Source organism: Hypanus sabinus, chromosome 28 (genome assembly GCF_030144855.1).
Source record: "Hypanus sabinus isolate sHypSab1 chromosome 28, sHypSab1.hap1, whole genome shotgun sequence".
In the NCBI taxonomy this organism is placed as follows: domain Eukaryota; kingdom Metazoa; phylum Chordata; class Chondrichthyes; order Myliobatiformes; family Dasyatidae; genus Hypanus; species Hypanus sabinus.
Genome location: NC_082733.1, coordinates 44,873,169 through 44,891,720, shown reverse-complemented (window position 1 = coordinate 44,891,720; position 18,552 = coordinate 44,873,169). Strand labels below are relative to the sequence as shown.

General features: G+C 48.8%; 1 protein-coding gene across 1 annotated transcript in view; it reads left to right on the top strand.

Annotated features, from left to right (window-relative positions):
- Positions 1-15,627, top strand: part of LOC132382328 (uncharacterized) — a 188,536-nt gene extending 172,909 nt beyond the window's left edge. The window contains exons 10-12 of the mRNA XM_059952456.1: positions 10,277-10,348; positions 13,730-13,837; positions 15,021-15,627. Coding sequence (XP_059808439.1) covers positions 10,277-10,348; positions 13,730-13,837; positions 15,021-15,128 — 288 coding nt within the window. The 3' untranslated portion in view covers positions 15,129-15,627. The remainder of the gene's footprint in view (positions 1-10,276; positions 10,349-13,729; positions 13,838-15,020) is intronic.
- The last annotated feature ends 2,925 nt before the right edge of the window (positions 15,628-18,552 follow it).

Sequence of the window (18,552 nt, the reverse complement as noted above, 5' to 3'; positions counted from 1 at the left end):
ATGCTCTGTCGGTCCGGGTTAGGGTCAGTGAGTGTGAACATGCTCTGTCGGTATGGGTTAGTGTCAGTGACTGTGAACATGCTCTGTCGGTCCGGGTTAGTGTCAGTGAGTGTGAACATGCTCTGTCGGTACGGGTTAGGGTCAGTGAGTGTGAACATGCTCTGTCGGTCCGGGTTAGGGTCAGTGAGTGTGAACATGCTGTCGGTACGGGTTAGGGTCAGTGAGTGTGAATATGCTCTGTCGGTACGGGTTAGGGTCAGTGAGTGTGAACATGCTCTGTCGGTACGGGTTAGGGTCAGTGAGTGTGAACATGCTCTGTCGGTACGGGTTAGGGTCAGTGAGTGTGAACATGCTCTGTCGGTACGGGTTAGGGTCAGTGAGTGTGAACATGCTCTGTCGGTATGGGTTAGTGTCAGTGACTGTGAACATGCTCTGTCGGTATGGGTTAGGGTCAGTGAGTGTGAACATGCTCTGTCGGTCGGGGTTAGGGTCGGTGAGTGTGAACATGCTCTGTCGGTATGGGTTATGGTCAGTGAGTGTGAACATGCTCTGTCGATCCAGGTTAGGGTCAGTGAGTGTGAACATGCTCTGTCGGTATGGGTTATTGTCAGTGAGTGTGAACATGCTCTGTCGGTATGGGTTAGGGTCAGTGAGTGTGAACATGCTCTGTCGGTACGGGTTATTGTCAGTGAGTGTGAACATGCTCTGTCGGTATGGGTTAAGGTCGGTGAGTGTGAACATGCTCTGTCGGTATGGGTTAGGGTCAGTGAGTGTGAACATGCTCTGTCGGTATGGGTTAGGGTCAGTGAGTGTGAACATGCTCTGTCGGTCCGGGTTAGGGTCAGTGAGTGTGAACATGCTCTGTCGGTATGGGTTAGTGTCAGTGAGTGTGAACAGGCTCTGTCGGTCTGGGTTATGGTCAGTGAGTGTGAACATGCTCTGTCGGTCCAGGTTAGGGTCAGTGAGTGTGAACATGCTCTGTCGGTATGGGTTAGGGTCAGTGAGTGTGAACATGCTGTGTCGGTATGGGTTAGGGTCAGTGAGTGTGAACATGCTCTGTCGGTATGGGTTAGGGTCAGTGAGTGTGAACATGCTCTGTCGGTACGGGTTAGGGTCAGTGAGTGTGAACATGCTCGGTCGGTACGGGTTATTGTCAGTGAGTGTGAACGTGCTCTGTCGGTACGGGTTAGGGTCAGTGAGTGTGAACATGCTCTGTCGGTACGGGTTATTGTCCGTGAGTGTGAACATGCTCTGTCGGTATGGGTTAGGGTCGGTGAGTGTGAACATGCTCTGTCGGTATGGGTTAGTGTCAGTGACTGTGAACATGCTCTGTCGGTCCGGGTTAGGGTCAGTGAGTGTGAACATGCTCTGTCGGTACGGGTTAGGGTCAGTGAGTGTGAACATGCTCTGTCGGTACGGGTTAGGGTCAGTGAGTGTGAACATGCTCTGTCGGTACGGGTTAGGGTCAGTGAGTGTGAACATGCTCTGTCGGTACGGGTTAGGGTCAGTGAGTGTGAACATGCTCTGTCGGTATGGGTTAGTGTCAGTGACTGTGAACATGCTCTGTCGGTATGGGTTAGGGTCAGTGAGTGTGAACATGCTCTGTCGGTCGGGGTTAGGGTCGGTGAGTGTGAACATGCTCTGTCGGTATGGGTTATGGTCAGTGAGTGTGAACATGCTCTGTCGGTCCAGGTTAGGGTCAGTGAGTGTGAACATGCTCTGTCGGTATGGGTTATTGTCAGTGAGTGTGAACATGCTCTGTCGGTATGGGTTAGGGTCAGTGAGTGTGAACATGCTCTGTCGGTCCGGGTTAGGGTCAGTGAGTGTGAACATGCTCTGTCGGTATGGGTTAGTGTCAGTGACTGTGAACATGCTCTGTCGGTCCGGGTTAGGGTCAGTGAGTGTGAACATGCTCTGTCGGTACGGGTTAGGGTCAGTGAGTGTGAACATGCTGTCGGTACGGGTTAGGGTCAGTGAGTGTGAACATGCTCTGTCGGTACGGGTTAGGGTCAGTGAGTGTGAACATGCTCTGTCGGTACGGGTTAGGGTCAGTGAGTGTGAACATGCTCTGTCGGTACGGGTTAGGGTCAGTGAGTGTGAACATGCTCTGTCGGTATGGGTTAGTGTCAGTGACTGTGAACATGCTCTGTCGGTATGGGTTAGGGTCAGTGAGTGTGAACATGCTCTGTCGGTCGGGGTTAGGGTCGGTGAGTGTGAACATGCTCTGTCGGTATGGGTTATGGTCAGTGAGTGTGAACATGCTCTGTCGATCCAGGTTAGGGTCAGTGAGTGTGAACATGCTCTGTCGGTATGGGTTATTGTCAGTGAGTGTGAACATGCTCTGTCGGTATGGGTTAGGGTCAGTGAGTGTGAACATGCTCTGTCGGTACGGGTTATTGTCAGTGAGTGTGAACATGCTCTGTCGGTATGGGTTAAGGTCGGTGAGTGTGAACATGCTCTGTCGGTATGGGTTAGGGTCAGTGAGTGTGAACATGCTCTGTCGGTATGGGTTAGGGTCAGTGAGTGTGAACATGCTCTGTCGGTCCGGGTTAGGGTCAGTGAGTGTGAACATGCTCTGTCGGTATGGGTTAGTGTCAGTGAGTGTGAACATGCTCTGTCGGACTGGGTTATGGTCAGTGAGTGTGAACATGCTCTGTCGGTCCAGGTTAGGGTCAGTGAGTGTGAACATGCTCTGTCGGTATGGGTTAGGGTCAGTGAGTGTGAACATGCTCTGTCGGTATGGGTTAGGGTCAGTGAGTGTGAACATGCTCTGTCGGTATGGGTTAGGGTCAGTGAGTGTGAACATGCTCTGTCGGTACGGGTTAGGGTCAGTGAGTGTGAACATGCTCGGTCGGTACGGGTTATTGTCAGTGAGTGTGAACGTGCTCTGTCGGTACGGGTTAGGGTCAGTGAGTGTGTACATGCTCTGTCGGTATGGGTTAGTGTCAGTGAGTGTGAACATGCTCTGTCGGTACGGGTTAGGGTCAGTGAGTGTGAACATGCTCTGTCGGTATGGGTTAGGGTCAGTGAGTGTGAACATGCTCTGTCGGTACGGGTTAGTGTCAGTGAGTGTGAACATGCTCTGTCGGTACGGGTTAGGGTCAGTGAGTGTGAACATGCTCTGTCGGTATGGGTTAGTGTCATTGAGTGTGAACATGCTCTGTCGGTCTGGGTTATGGTCAGTGAGTGTGAACATGCTCTGTCGGTCCGGGTTAGGGTCAGTGAGTGTGAACATGCTCTGTCGGTATGGGTTAGGGTCAGTGAGTGTGAACATGCTCTGTCGGTATGGGTTAGGGTCAGTGAGTGTGAACATGCTCTGTCGGTATGGGTTAGGGTCAGTGAGTGTGAACATGCTCTGTCGGTACGGGTTAGGGTCAGTGAGTGTGAACATGCTCGGTCGGTACGGGTTATTGTCAGTGAGTGTGAACGTGCTCTGTCGGTACGGGTTAGGGTCAGTGAGTGTGAACATGCTCTGTCGGTATGGGTTAGTGTCAGTGAGTGTGAACATGCTCTGTCGGTACGGGTTAGGGTCAGTGAGTGTGAACATGCTCTGTCGGTATGGGTTAGGGTCAGTGAGTGTGAACATGCTCTGTCGGTACGGGTTAGTGTCAGTGAGTGTGAACATGCTCTGTCGGTACGGGTTAGGGTCAGTGAGTGTGAACATGCTCTGTCGGTACGGGTTAGGGTCAGTGAGTGTGAACATGCTCTGTCGGTATGGGTTAGGGTCAGTGAGTGTGAACATGCTCTGTCGGTCCAGGTTAGGGTCAGTGAGTGTGAACATGCTCTGTCGGTATGGGTTATTGTCAGTGAGTGTGAACATGCTCTGTCGGTATGGGTTAGGGTCAGTGAGTGTGAACGTGCTCTGTCGGTACGGGTTATTGTCAGTGAGTGTGAATATGCTCTGTCGGTACGGGTTAGGGTCAGTGAGTGTGAACATGCTCTGTCGGTACGGGTTATTGTCAGTGAGTGTGAACGTGCTCTGTCGGTACGGGTTATTGTCAGTGAGTGTGAACGTGCTCTGTCGGTACGGGTTAGGGTCAGTGAGTGTGTACATGCTCTGTCGGTATGGGTTAGGGTCAGTGAGTGTGAACATGCTCTGTCGGTATGGGTTAGGGTCAGTGAGTGTGAACATGCTCTGTCGGTACGGGTTAGGGTCAGTGAGTGTGAACATGCTCGGTCGGTACGGGTTATTGTCAGTGAGTGTGAACGTGCTCTGTCGGTACGGGTTAGGGTCAGTGAGTGTGAACATGCTCTGTCGGTATGGGTTAGTGTCAGTGAGTGTGAACATGCTCTGTCGGTACGGGTTAGGGTCAGTGAGTGTGAACATGCTCTGTCGGTATGGGTTAGGGTCAGTGAGTGTGAACATGCTCTGTCGGTACGGGTTAGTGTCAGTGAGTGTGAACATGCTCTGTCGGTACTGGTTAGGGTCAGTGAGTGTGAACATGCTCTGTGGGTACGGGTTAGGGTCGGTGAGTGTGAACACGCTCTGTACGGGTTAGGGTCAGTGAGTGTGAACATGCTTTGTACGGGTTAGTGTCAGTGAGTGAACATGCTCTGATGGTACAGGTTAGGGTTAGTGAGTGTGAACATGCTGTGTCGGTACGGGTTAGGGTCGGTGAGTGTGCACATGTTCTGTGGGTACGGGTTAGGGTCGGTGAGTGTGAACACGCTCTGTACGGGTTAGGGTCAGTGAGTGTGAACATGCTTTGTACGGGTTAGTGTCAGTGAGTGTGAACATGCTCTGTCGGTATGGGTTAGGGTCAGTGAGTGTGAACGTGCTCTGTCGGTACGGGTTAGGATCAGTGAGTGTGAACATGCTCTGTCGGTACGGGTTATTGTCAGTGAGTGTGAACGTGCTCTGTCGGTACGGGTTATTGTCAGTGAGTGTGAATGTGCTCTGTCGGTACGGGTTAGGGTCAGTGAGTGTGAACATGCTCTGTGGGTACGGGTTAGGGTCGGTGAGTGTGAACACGCTCTGTACGGGTTAGGGTCAGTGAGTGTGAACATGCTTTGTACGGGTTAGTGTCAGTGAGTGTGAACATGCTCTGTCGGTACGGGTTAGGGTCAGTGAGTGTGAACGTGCTCTGTCGGTACGGGTTAGTGTCAGTGAGTGTGAACATGCTCTGTCGGTATGGGTTAGGGTCAGTGAGTGTGAACGTGCTCTGTCGGTACGGGTTAGGATCAGTGAGTGTGAACATGCTCTGTCGGTACGGGTTATTGTCAGTGAGTGTGAACGTGCTCTGTCGGTACGGGTTATTGTCAGTGAGTGTGAATGTGCTCTGTCGGTACGGGTTAGGGTCAGTGAGTGTGAACATGCTCTGTGGGTACGGGTTAGGGTCGGTGAGTGTGAACACGCTCTGTACGGGTTAGGGTCAGTGAGTGTGAACATGCTTTGTACGGGTTAGTGTCAGTGAGTGTGAACATGCTCTGTCGGTACGGGTTAGGGTCAGTGAGTGTGAACGTGCTCTGTCGGTACGGGTTAGTGTCGGTGAGTGTGAACATGCTCTGTCGGTATAGGAACTGTGAGCTTCTCCCAGCTCAGCCTCGGACTTTGCTGGTCGGTGACGGATACGAGCCTTTTCACTGTCTGTTCGGATGTACCTGTGACAAACAGGGTGGCTGATATTGTTTTGATAGACAGGGACTGGAGTGCAACGTATTGTGCCCTAAGGTTGCTGTAAACAAAGTTAATGTTCTCTGCTGAATTTCCCAACGTGCCCCCTCCCCCAGTTGTTATTGCAGTGTTGTTATTGTAAGTTGCCGGAGATAAAGATAAAGACGTTTCTACATATTTATTTCCTTATTCTCTGTTTTCATCTGAGGTTTCCGTTGGTAATGGTTGAGCTGGGGCAGTACAACATGCAGAGCAAGTTGTTGCCCATGTCGGAAGCTCCCCCTCTCCATGTATCTGATGAACCCAAAGGAATGGAAGAGAAATACTGACAGGAGAAGGCCTTTTGTCCTTTCAAGCCTGCCCCAGTATTCAGTCTGATTCTGACTGATTTACCACAGCCCTTAGCTGCCCATTGGCGTAAGTTCCCCATCAGATCTCTCTGCTGCGTCCACCCTCTAGGCTGGGAAAATCTGCACTGAGACCCCACGCACCTCCATTGTAAATGATGCCCACTTACCTCCTCACCATCCTTCTTCACGGATGGAAGCACCTCCTGTTGTGCTTCCTCAGGACCCATGGCTTGCTCTGTACTTCAGTCTTTCACGGTCTCTCTTCTGGATTCCTCCAGCTGAGCTCCACCACCTCACTCTCAAAATCCCACCGCTCGACCAAGGGTTCTCAACGCCCCACCCTGCTGAACGTTCCGGGGCAGCCTCTCCCCTCTGCCATCAGGTTTCTGAGCCCATGAACACCACCTCACTCTCAAAATCCCACCGCTCGACCAGGGGTTCTCATCGCCCCACCCCTGCTGAACGTTCCGGGGCAGCCTCTCCCCTCCGCCATCAGGTTTCTGAGCCCATGAACACCACCTCAGTATTTGTTTGCTTCTTTTTTGCACTACTTACTTAATTTAATCTTTTCAGGTTCAGTATCACCTGCGTGAGTTATGAAATTTGTTAGCTTTGCGGAAGCAGTACATCACAACACATTACAAAACAACCCACACAAATTCTGCAGGAACTCAGCAGGCCAGACAGTATCTGTGGAAAAGAGGACAGTCAGCGTTTCGGGCCGAAATCCTTCGGCAGGGCCAGAGAAGGGTCTGCCTGGCCTGCTGAGTTCCTCCAGAATTTGTGTGTGTTGATTGGATTTCCAGATTTTCTCATCTCCATGCATGATAAATATTTTTAAGAACATGAATTCCAGTCGGTATGTATATGTACATTAAATAGGTAGTGCAGAAACAGAAATAAAAAGTAGTGAGGTAGTGTTCACGGGTTCAATGTCCATTTAGGAATCTGATGGGCGAGGGGAAGAAGCTGTCCCTGAATCATTGAGTGTGTGCCTTCAGGCTCCTGTACCTCCTCCTGTTTTTTTGAGGAGACGAGTACCCATGATGGAGCTGACTAATTTTACAACTCCAGCCCTCCCGCTATACCTTTCGGTGGTGCAGCCTGTCAGAATGCTCTCAGTAGTACACCTGTAGAAGTTTTCAGGTGTTTTAGTTGACAAACCAAATCTCTTCAAACTCCTAATGAAATATAGCCACTGTCTTGCCTTCTTTCTAGCTGCAATCTTGGAATCAGTTAGATCCCCAGAGATCTTGACATCCAGGAACTTGTATATATTTTACCCTGTTGTTATATAGAAGTTTTTTATAATTATGTCCTGCTGCCACAAAACAACAAATTTTGTGACATATGTAGGTGATATTAGGTGTGATTGTGATGGCTCCCCCCATGTGCCGTCTGCAAACCTGGATACCTTCCACTCGCCCCCCCCCCCCCCCTTCAGCTCAGGAGCCAGTTGTTGGAGCTGCTGTCCTTACAGCACGGAGAGGAATTGTACTGACTGCCCACTCTCTGACAAGCAGCCTCCAGACTACTCTAACCACCTCCCCCAGCACCCGAACCTGTCCAAATGCCTGTTAAATCTTGTAAATATATTTGCAGTCACCACTGTTGCACCATCCTCTGTGTGAAAAAAATCTCTCGGATGTCTCTCACCCCTCCTTTTCCTCCCTCTTCACCTTGAACGTGTTTGTAGTTGTTGGCGGGAGAAGGTTGATCTTTCCTATCTGCCGAAGGGTCTCGGCCAGAAACATCCACTGTGCTTTTGTTCACAGATGCTGCCTGGCCTGCTGAGTTCCTCCAGCACTTTCTGTGTGTGGCTCAGATTTCCAGAATCTGCGGATTTTCTCTTGTTTGTGGTTCCTTTCCTGTTGACGTCCCTGTTAGTTTATAAACGCCTGTAGTCTGCATGCTGTCACTATCAGTCCCTGTCAGTCACCTTGTGTTCAGGTGGTGCCACACTGAGCATCACTTTATATACTGGCTGTGCATTTAGTCTGTACAGCCACACTCAGCAGTTACTGGTTCACTGTAAGCACAAAGATGCTGTGGTCCTGACGAAGGGTCTCGACCCGAAACACTGACTGCTTCTTTCAACGGATGCTGCCCGACCTGCTGAGTTCATCCAGCTTTTGTGTACTGGTTCACTGTGTTTTATACGATTACTTTTATATTTATTCTGGGTTTTTTTTGTGCTGCTTCCGATCTGGAATAACAATTATTTTGTTCTCCTTCATACTTGGTGTACTGAAGAATGTGGGTGGTGGGCTGGAGATACGTCTCTCCCAAAGGAGGTGTAAGGTGCTCTTTCCCTCTGCTGGCCTGCAGGTCGCCCTTGGGCAAGGTGTAGCACCTGCTTAGCCCCACGATCAGGGTCATGTGAAACCACTTCTTTAGGAAAATTTGCCAAGAATAGTCATAGTCAAGAGAGCATGATAACCCATGTCACATAATGCTGTGATGAGTGAAGAAAGCTGTCAACAATCTTGAATATTGAACATTGAAGTTCAACCCCCACCCCCCACTGTCTCCCACACTTCAGTAAGAATAAACGCAGCCCACCATTGTAAGGCAACTCTGACATCTTCCCCCAGCCCCTGTACTTTGTGGACAGTGTGCACCTCTGGTAAATGAGCCACAGACTGTAGGGACAGGGCAAGCTGATTATCTGCAGTGATCAGCTGTAACACACTCAGCAAATTTACTCGGTAACGATTAATGACTGTTAATCTGTACCTTATCTTTCCCTTTGGACCAACATTCTTTCCAAGGTGAAAGGATATTTGTCTACTGAAGCATTCTGAGAGTTTAGGGATGTTTTGGAGCCCCAGTTCGTGGTGCTGGGTCAGCCTTTACCTTTCGAACAAAATCCACCCGTCTGTCTTTCAATGGGAAAATCGGTAATAAATCGTAGCAGGCAGTCATGCATTCCGGATAATTGTGTTAAGTCTCCTTGATCCTCATTTCTTTCCTGATGTTACCCACATCTGACAGTTACAGTGAGAATTACCTGTAGTAAGTCCAATGTCTACCCACTCCTCTGCTCCTCATCCCCACAACCTGCTCTCCCCACCCCTCCTTTTCTCATCCCCACTTCTCCTTACCTTCCCTTTCCCCAACTCCCCACTCCCCATCCCCTCTGCAGCATCCACCATCCGTGTCCTGCTCTGACCGTGGTCATTTAGACATTCCAATGGAGAAGTACAACAGAAACTGGGCCTTCAGCCCTCCATACCCTTACTATCCAAACTTCACTTAAATGTTGAAATTGAGCCACATGCACAACTTGTGCTGGCAGCTCAGTCCACACACTCACTACCCTCTGGGTGAAGAAATTCCCCCATGTGTTCCCCTTAAAATTTCACCTTTCACCCTTAATCCATGATCTCTGGTTCTAGTCCCAACCAAGCTACCTGCATTGATCCTATCTGTACCCTCTTTCACAAGAAACACAATAGAATCAATGAAAGATTGCACCCAACAGGAGGGGCAAACAACCAGTGCGCAAAGACAAAAATAAAGGGGAAAATAATTAAATCAATAAATAGACAAACAAACACCAGCAAGCAATAAATATCGAGAATATGAAATGAAGTGTCCTTGAAAGTGAGTTCATAGACTGTGGGAACAGTTCAAGGGAAGTTATCTCCTTTAGTTCAAGAGCCTGATGACTGAGGGAAATGACTGTCCCTGAACCAGGTGATGTGGGTCCTGAGGACCAGTACCTCCTTCCAGATGGCAGCAGTGAGGAGAGAGCATGTCCTGGGCAGAGGGGTCAGTGATGGAGAGGGCTTTACCTGTGATGGACTGGGTTGTATCCACTGCTTTTTGTAAGCTTCTTCGTTCAAGGGCATTGGTGTTTGCAAACCAGGTTGTGATGCAGCCAGTCAGGGTACTCTCCACCACACGTCTATAGAAGTTTGTCCAAGTTTTAGATGTCATGCTGGATATTCACAAACTTCTAAGAAAGTGGAGGCGCTGCTGTGCTTTCTTCATAATGACACTTACATATCGGACCCAGGACAGATTCTCATTACTGAGGAATTTAAGGAATTTAATTAAATGATTGATTGCTGGAAATAGTTGTTGGGCCTCGTCTGTGGGGGTCAGGAACGATGGAATGAAAGGTTATCAACCAAAACTGTTAATGATCTTTCCTCCAGCTGAAGTGGTCTGTCCTGCACATGTCTAGCTCACTGTATGGAGACATTTGGTGCAAGGACACAGGCCGTGCTCCTCCCTAATCCATCGTAGTCAAGCCAGTTGTGTTTCTCTGTCTATCTGATGCTCAATGTTTGCTTCAACTCTTCAGGTATTTGTGGAGACGCTGGACAAATGTTTTGAGAACGTCTGTGAACTGGACCTTATATTCCACATGGATAAGGTATGTTTTTAATCTGCTGCTCTTTGTTAGTGTTAATTATGCTAAATTTGTCTGCATTCAGATACGTCATGTAATGGAGGCCAAATGTTTGATAAAGGTCGCAGATTGTATCCGGCTGGACAAAGTTAACAACTGCATCCTACGCTTTGGCAGAGTGTGATGGATTTCACTGTTAGGTTTGGAATGTGTGGCATGGGAGGCTGTCGAATCAGCTAGGCCTCATCCAGTCTCAGGGCAGTGTGAGCTCACAGTCAGAGGGTACGTCATGTATTGTTGACTTTGGAGTGAGAGGTACTGTGACAAGAAGGTGGGGGGTGGGGATAACTAGAAGAATTGGATCAGCCCCAATTGAATGGCAGAGCAGACTCGATGGGCTGAATGGTGTACTTCTGCTCCTATATCGTAAGGTCTTATTAACATCTAATGAAGGGTCTCGGACTGAATATTCGTTTCCATTCAGTGCTTTGAATAGGTGATGGTGAGAGATTCTCCAGACAGCCCCACTGCACACTGGGTGGTGACAGCGACTTTGGTAATCTCACAGCCTGGAGATAGAAACTGCTTTCCATCTTAACAATTCTTGTCCTAATACTACAGTGCCTCCTGTCTGATGGTGGACAGCCAGAGACATTGCTGAACAGATGGGAGGGATCATTGACAATGGTAAGAGATCCAGGCCTAAGATGTTTCTCAGGAATGTCTACACCGATCCCTGTCTCCAGGCCTAACGGTGTTTCTCGGGAATGTCTACACCAATCCCTGTCTCCAGGCCTAACGGTATCCCTCAGGAAAGTATACACTGATCCCTGTCTCCAGGCCTAACGGTATCCCTCAGGAATGTCTACATCGATCCCTGTCTCCAGGCCTAATGGTGTTTCTCGGGAATGTCTACAGCAATCCCTGTCTCCAGGCCTAACAGTATCCCTCAGGAAAGTATACACTGATCCCTGTCTCCAGGCCTAACGGTATCCCTCAGGAAAGTATACACTGATCCCTGTCTCCAGGCCTAACAGTATCCCTCAGGAATGTCTACACCGATCCCTGTCTCCAGGCCTAAAGGTATCCCTCAGGAAAGTATACACTGATCCCTGTCTCCAGGTCTAACGGTATTTCTCGGGAATGTCTACACCGATCCCTGTCTCCAGGCCTAACGGTATCCCTCAGGAATGTCTACACTGATCCCTGTCTCCAGGCATAACGGCATCCCTCAGGAAAGTCTACATCAATCCCTGTCTCCAGGCCTAACGGTGTTTCTCGGGAATGTCTACACCGATCCCTGTCTCCAGGTCTAAAGGTATCCCTCAGGAAAGTATACACTGATCCCTGTCTCCAGGTCTAACGGTGTTTCTCGGGAATGTCTACACCGATCCCTGTCTCCAGGCCTAACGGTATCCCTCAGGAATGTCTACACTGATCCCTGTCTCCAGGCATAACGGTATCCCTCAGGAATGTCTACACCGATCCCTGTCTCCAGGCCTAACGGTGTTTCTCGGGAATGTCTACACCAGGGGTCAGCAACCTTTAACACTGAAGGAGCCATTTGGACCCATTTCCCACAGAAAAGAAAACACTGGGAGCCACAAAACCCGTTTGACATTTAAAATGAAATAACACTGCATACAACGTTTTGTTTTTGCCTTTATGCTATGTATAAACAAACTATAATGTGTTGCACTTATGAAATCGATGAACTCCTGCAGAGAAAACGAAATTACATTTCTGCATGCAACAAAAACATTTTGAACTCCGAAAAAAAGACATTGGGTTGAAGGTTACTTTTAAGTAAAATACTCAATGTCTATTTGAGTCCTTCTTGTATTTATGAAAAATGCCGAACTTAAATTTCCCGCCAGCAGCAAACCAAAAATAACGTCAGCCAGCTGTCAACCTGAAAAATAAAAGGACTATTTCACTGAACAATGAAAACATATGAATATACGTAAAATAATAGGCAATTAAAATATTTATCATGCTTGGTTAATGTGATTTCTGCTCCTGGACCTCAGCGCACAGCATCTGCACATCAGGGCTGTATGACGTCACCTTCATCTTTACACAGGATCGCAAGCTGTCATCTGTGAGGCGTGCGCGATGTCTGTTTTTAATAAAGTTCATGTTGGAGAACACCTGCTCACATACATATGTGGATCCAAAGATCGACAGGACTCCAAGCGCATACCTTTCAATGTTTACATAAATGTCGGGGATAGCATTCCATGTTTCGAACACAAGTTTGTCCGGTTTTAGGAGGTTTTCAGTATCACTCCATTTGTGATTCTGAGCAAGAACGGCCTTCTGACGGGCAACATCTTCAAGGTCTGCTGTCAAGCGTCTAAACTTGGACACCCATATGTCTTTGTCGGCTATGTCGGCCAGTTCCATCTCAAGATCAGGTTGACTCACACCTGCCAATGAAGTCGTATTCGGTAGGGATGGATCGATGCTTAGGAGAGTGACCGGAAAGGATAATGTATTTTTTTTCCTCTCTGAACTCACAGAAGTGTTTCCCAAATGATGTTTGCATTGCGATGATTGCAGAATGTAAATACTCCGAATTTATCATGTCGTGAGCTTGTTTGAACTCTCTCAAATTGGGGAAGTGAGTCAATGTGCCTTTCTGTAAATCTCCATTTACAGAAATAATTTACATTTACAGAATAATTGTAAATCTACAATTATTACTAAGCAACACAGTGGTTTAATTATTGAAGTACAGACGTTTCTCAAGTGTTTTATATGCATAGAATGGTAAAATATATACTATGTACTGAGACAAACGTTTGACAAACTGACGCTAAATAATACCGGATGTACTTGCTCCGACTTGCGTCCAAATCCGACTTAAAGACGGCCTCAGGAACGGAACTCGTACGTAACCCGGGGACTGGCTGTATTTATTCCTCTCCATAGACAAGTCAAGTCAAGTCACTTTTTATTGTCATTTCGACCACAAACTGCTGGTACAGTACTCAGTAAAAATAAAACAACAGACGCTGCATGACTTGCTGAGTTCCTCTGGCATCTTGTGTGTGTTGCTCAAGATTTCCAGCATCTACACAAGACACAAGACACAAAAGCAGCTCATTGGCTTGGAAGGAATATGTTCTGCGCCATATTACTTAAAATAAATTTCCACTGCACCCTCTCTGAAGCTTCCACATCCTATAATGTGACCAGAGCTGAGCACATTCAGCCCTTGACTCTGTGCTGAACTTTATTCATCTGCCCCCGTGAAGACCATTGCCCCTGTGCCCCAGACTTTCTCTGTGAGTGTATAAATTCCCCTTCACACTTGGCGTTCCCGGTAGGCAGCCTGCTGATGTTTGCTGTTGGATGGCATTGCACGCCGGTTTCTCATAGTGTCTCTGCTTGTCCACACAGGTTCATTGCATCCTGCAGGAAGTGGTGATGGGTGGAATGGTGCTGGAGACCAACATGAATGAGATAGTGACACAGGTGGAGGCACAGTCCAAACTGGAGAAGGCAGAGGTAAGGATGAGGGGTGACCCTGTCACACATTCTGTGCAGGAGGATGTGTTGGATGACAGAGCGTTAGTGGTGTTGCCTCACACTTCATTGTCATCATGAGCTGTGGGTGGGACTGGCTTATATTGTACATTCGATTCACCCTGAAATGAGGAGCTGGACACAAGAATACTGCTGACACTTCACTGACGCTCCGCAGGAAACTGTGGTGTTTACAGCTGGCAGACAGTTCTGTGGTAATTAAACCAGTTCTGTGGTAATTAAACCAGTTAATTAAACCAGTCACGTATTAATTAAACCAGTCACGTATTTCACTTTTCTCAATTTGTTCATGAATTGGAATTGGTTTACTTTGTTCAGACGTTCTGTGTACAGTGAGAATCTCCTGCACTTCGTTCAGACACGTCGATTCACTGGGGTAGAATGAGGTAAAACAATAATAGAATGCAGAGTAAAGTGCAGCTGTTACAGAAAATGTGCAAGGTAATAGACTGTGAGGTCAGGAGTCCATGTTGTTGTATCAGGGACCATTCAATGGTTTTACACCAGCGGGGTGGGCGGCTGTCCTTGATCCTAATGGTACTCGTCTTCTGCCCAATGCAGTGGTGAGCACAAGGGGGTAGTGAGTATACTGTCGGCTTTACTGAGGCAGGGTCCATCGAGGGGAGGCTGGTTTCTGAGATCTCCTGAGCCGTGTCCACAATTCTCTGCAGGTTTTTGTGGTCACAGACAGCAGATCTTCACCACCTTGTGTATAAGATTAGAGGCATTGATCGTGTGGATAGTCAGAGGCTTTTCCCAGGACTGAAATGACTAACATGAAGGGGCATAGTTTAGGTACAGAGGGTATGTCAGGGGTAAGTTTATCACACAGAGAGTGGCGAGAGTGTGGAATACACTGCCAGTGGAGCCGATACAACAGGGCCTGTTAGGAACATGGAGCTGAGGAAAACAGAGGGCTATGCGCTAGGGGAATTCTAAGCCGTTTCTAGAGTAGGTCGGCACAACATCGTGGGCCGAAGGGCCTGTCATGTGCTGTAGATTTCTGTGTTCTGCGTTCGCTTTGGATTGTGTGGTCAGAGCAGGGAAGCAGCCCTTCTGCCCAACTAGATCATGATGGCTCTTTGAATAGTTTGGTTTCTTAGCTGTGTGGCACTAAAGTGCAACCCTTCTCCTTCTGTTGCAGGCTGGCTTCTCTGCAGCTCCAGCGCGCGCTGTCTCTGCTGTCAAGAACATAAATCTCCCTGAGATCCCTCGCAACATCAAGGTTTCCAATCTCTCCCCGTTTATGTAAGAGGACGTTCTGCATCCACGAAGCCTTGTCGCCGTCCTCTGCACTTCCCCAGATACCACATACTGATTAGCACACCACAGTAAGACCTGTCTGTGTCCTGCACAGAATCCTCATTGGAGAATTGTACCAGTTGCCTCGGTCTGTGGGGCAGCCCTGAACACGGAAAGCTGAGAGTGCCGGAACTCGTGGGAGGTAGTCGACAGATCGGGCAGCATCTGTGGAGAGAGAAAGAGTGGATTTTCATTGTGAGAAATTGTTGTTCTTGCCTGAACAGTGTCAGTCACCACACCGTCAAAGTATTTTCTGTTTTCTCTCCTCCTCCAGCTTCAAACACCCAATCACCAGCCCATCATCGCATGTCCAAGGGTATAAAGTTTCATTATTTATAGTTAGTGAGTTACCCTTCATTGTTTTTCCTTATCAACTTGACTAATCTAGTTAAAATGTTTCACAAAGCCTCATTTAAAATGTCAGCAATAAAACAGATGTTCAAACTCTCCTTTGTTGGCTGCCTCAAAGCCAAATTCATTCTGTCTATTAACTTGTGAGTCTGTCCATTGATCTTCATCACCTAAAATTATTTCTTGAAATTGCCAAGATTAATCAAATCTATTCGCTTCCATTCAATATCCATTTCTTGACAGTTTGACAAATTGTAGTTTTGTTCTTAAAAATTGTATAATAATTTATAAGTGGAGAGAAAATTCAAAAATGTGAAGTACAAAGGGGCTTGGAAGTCCTCGTGCATGTTACCTGAAGGGAAAATTTGCAGGTTGAATCGGTGATAAGGAAGGCAAATGCAAGGTAAGCATTCATTTCAAGGGGTCAAGAATAAAAAAGCAAAGATATAATGTTGTGCTCCGGTTGGAAGTTCTACGCAGTCATCTCACCAACTACACCCAGTGCCACATCCACGACTGCGCTCTGTATACCGTCTTGACCGCAGTGTGTGCACCGTCTCGATCTCACTCTGTCCCACATCCGCGACCGCATTCCATACACCGTCTCGACCGCACTGTGTGCACCGTCTGGGTCACATGCAGTCCCACATCCGCGACCGCACCATATGCTGTCTCGACTGCACTCTGTCCCACATCCGTGACCGCACTCCATACGCTGTCTCGACCGCACTGTGTGCACCGTCTCGACTGCACTCTGTCCCACGTCTGCGACCGCACTCCATACGCCGTCTTGACTGCACTGTGTGCACCGTCTGGGTCACATGCAGTCCCACGTCCGCGACTGCACTCCATACACCGTCTTGACCGCACTGTGTGCACCATCTGGGTCACATGCAGTCCCACGTCCGCGACCGCACTCCATACACCGTCTTGACCGCACTGTGTGCACCGTCTGGGTCACATGCAGTCCCACGTCCGCGACCGCACTCCATACGCCGTCTCGACCGCACTGTGTGCACCGTCTGGGTCACATGCAGTCCCACGTCCGCGACCGCATTCCATACACCGTCTCGACCGCACTGTGTGCACCGTCTGGGTCACATGCAGTCCCACATCCGCGACCGCACCATATGCTGTCTCGACTGCACTCTGTCCCACATCCGTGACCGCACTCCATACGCTGTCTCGACCGCACTGTGTGCACCGTCTCGACTGCACTCTGTCCCACGTCTGCGACCGCACTCCATACGCCGTCTTGACTGCACTGTGTGCACCGTCTGGGTCACATGCAGTCCCACGTCCGCGACTGCACTCCATACACCGTCTTGACCGCACTGTGTGCACCATCTGGGTCACATGCAGTCCCACGTCTGCGACCGCACTCCATACGCCGTCTTGACTGCACTGTGTGCACCGTCTGGGTCACATGCAGTCCCACGTCCGCGACTGCACTCCATACACCGTCTTGACCGCACTGTGTGCACCGTCTGGGTCACATGCAGTCCCACGTCCGCGACCGCACTCCATACGCCGTCTTGACCGCACTGTGTGCACCGTCTCGACTGCACTCTGTCCCACGTCCGCGACCGCACTCCATACGCCGTCTTGACCGCACTGTGTGCACCGTCTGGGTCACATGCAGTCCCACGTCCGCGACCGCACCATATGCTGTCTCGACTGCACTCTGTCCCACGTCTGCGACCGCACTCCATACGCTGTCTCGACCGCACTGTGTGCACTGTCTCGACTGCACTCTGTCCCACGTCCGCGACTGCACTCCATACGCCATCTTGACCGCACTGTGTGCACTGTCTCGACCTCACTCTGTCCCACGTCTGCGACCGCACTGTGCACACCATCTTGACTGCAGTCCGTACAGCGACACAACTACACTGCATACAGCATCTCGTGTACACGCAGTACACAGTCTCAACTACGCTCAGTACACAGTCTCAACTACTGTCAGTGCGCTGTTTCAGCTACACTCAGTAGCGCATCTGAACCGTCAGCAGCCAAAGTGCTGGTGTTGTCACCATCTCGAGAGCTCTCACCGTTCTGGACCACTCCCGTTTTCACCTCCTCAATAAACCCTTCTGATTAACTCCGTCACTGCTCTCACACAAAATAGAGATTCAGATTCCTTTTGCCAGAGTAATTGGCATTGAAGTGTAAGTGGAAGCATCTGTTGTCTCCTGGCTCACAGCCCCATCACACGTAGCCAAGTGGAGCTGCCGTCTAGAAACTCTCTCCGTGTTTCAACAGTGTGAGCTACAGCTGCCTATAGCTATCGTCCATGGACAATGGCGTGTTACACTGGGAGCAAATCATATCGTTCCTCAATGGCTCATTTAACCACAAGATAATAGGCCATTCAACCCATCAAGTCTGCTCCTTCATTCCATCATGGCTGATCCCAGATCCCACTCAAACCCATACACCTCGCCACATCCTTTGACGCCCTGACTTATCAGAAAGCTATCAACTTCAGCCTTAAATATACCCATGTCATTCCACAGATTCACTGCTCTCTGGATAAAATAAAACCTCCCTACCTCTGTTCTAAAAGATCGCCCCTCAATTTTGAGACTGTGCCCTCTAGTTCTGGATACACCCACCATAGGAAACAGCCTCTCCACATCCAACTATCTAGTCCTTTCAACATTCGGTAGGTTTCAATGAGATCCCCATGTTTTCTTCTAAACTTGCAGACCTCTGGCATAGGTCTGCCACAGTGTCTTCCACTGATGCAAAGTACCCATTAAGGTCATCTGCCATTACTTTGTCCCCCATTACTACTTCACCAGCATTACTTCCCAGTGGTCCGATATCATCTCTCACCTCCCCTTTACTCCTTATATAGCTGAAAAAACTTTTAGTTTCCTGCTTTATATTATTGGCAAGTTTACCCCCATATTTCATCTTTTCCTTCTTATAGCTTTTTTAGTTGCCTTTTGTTGGATTTTAAAAGCTTCCCAGTCATCCAACTTCCCACTCACTTTTGCTACCTAATGTGCCCTTTCCTT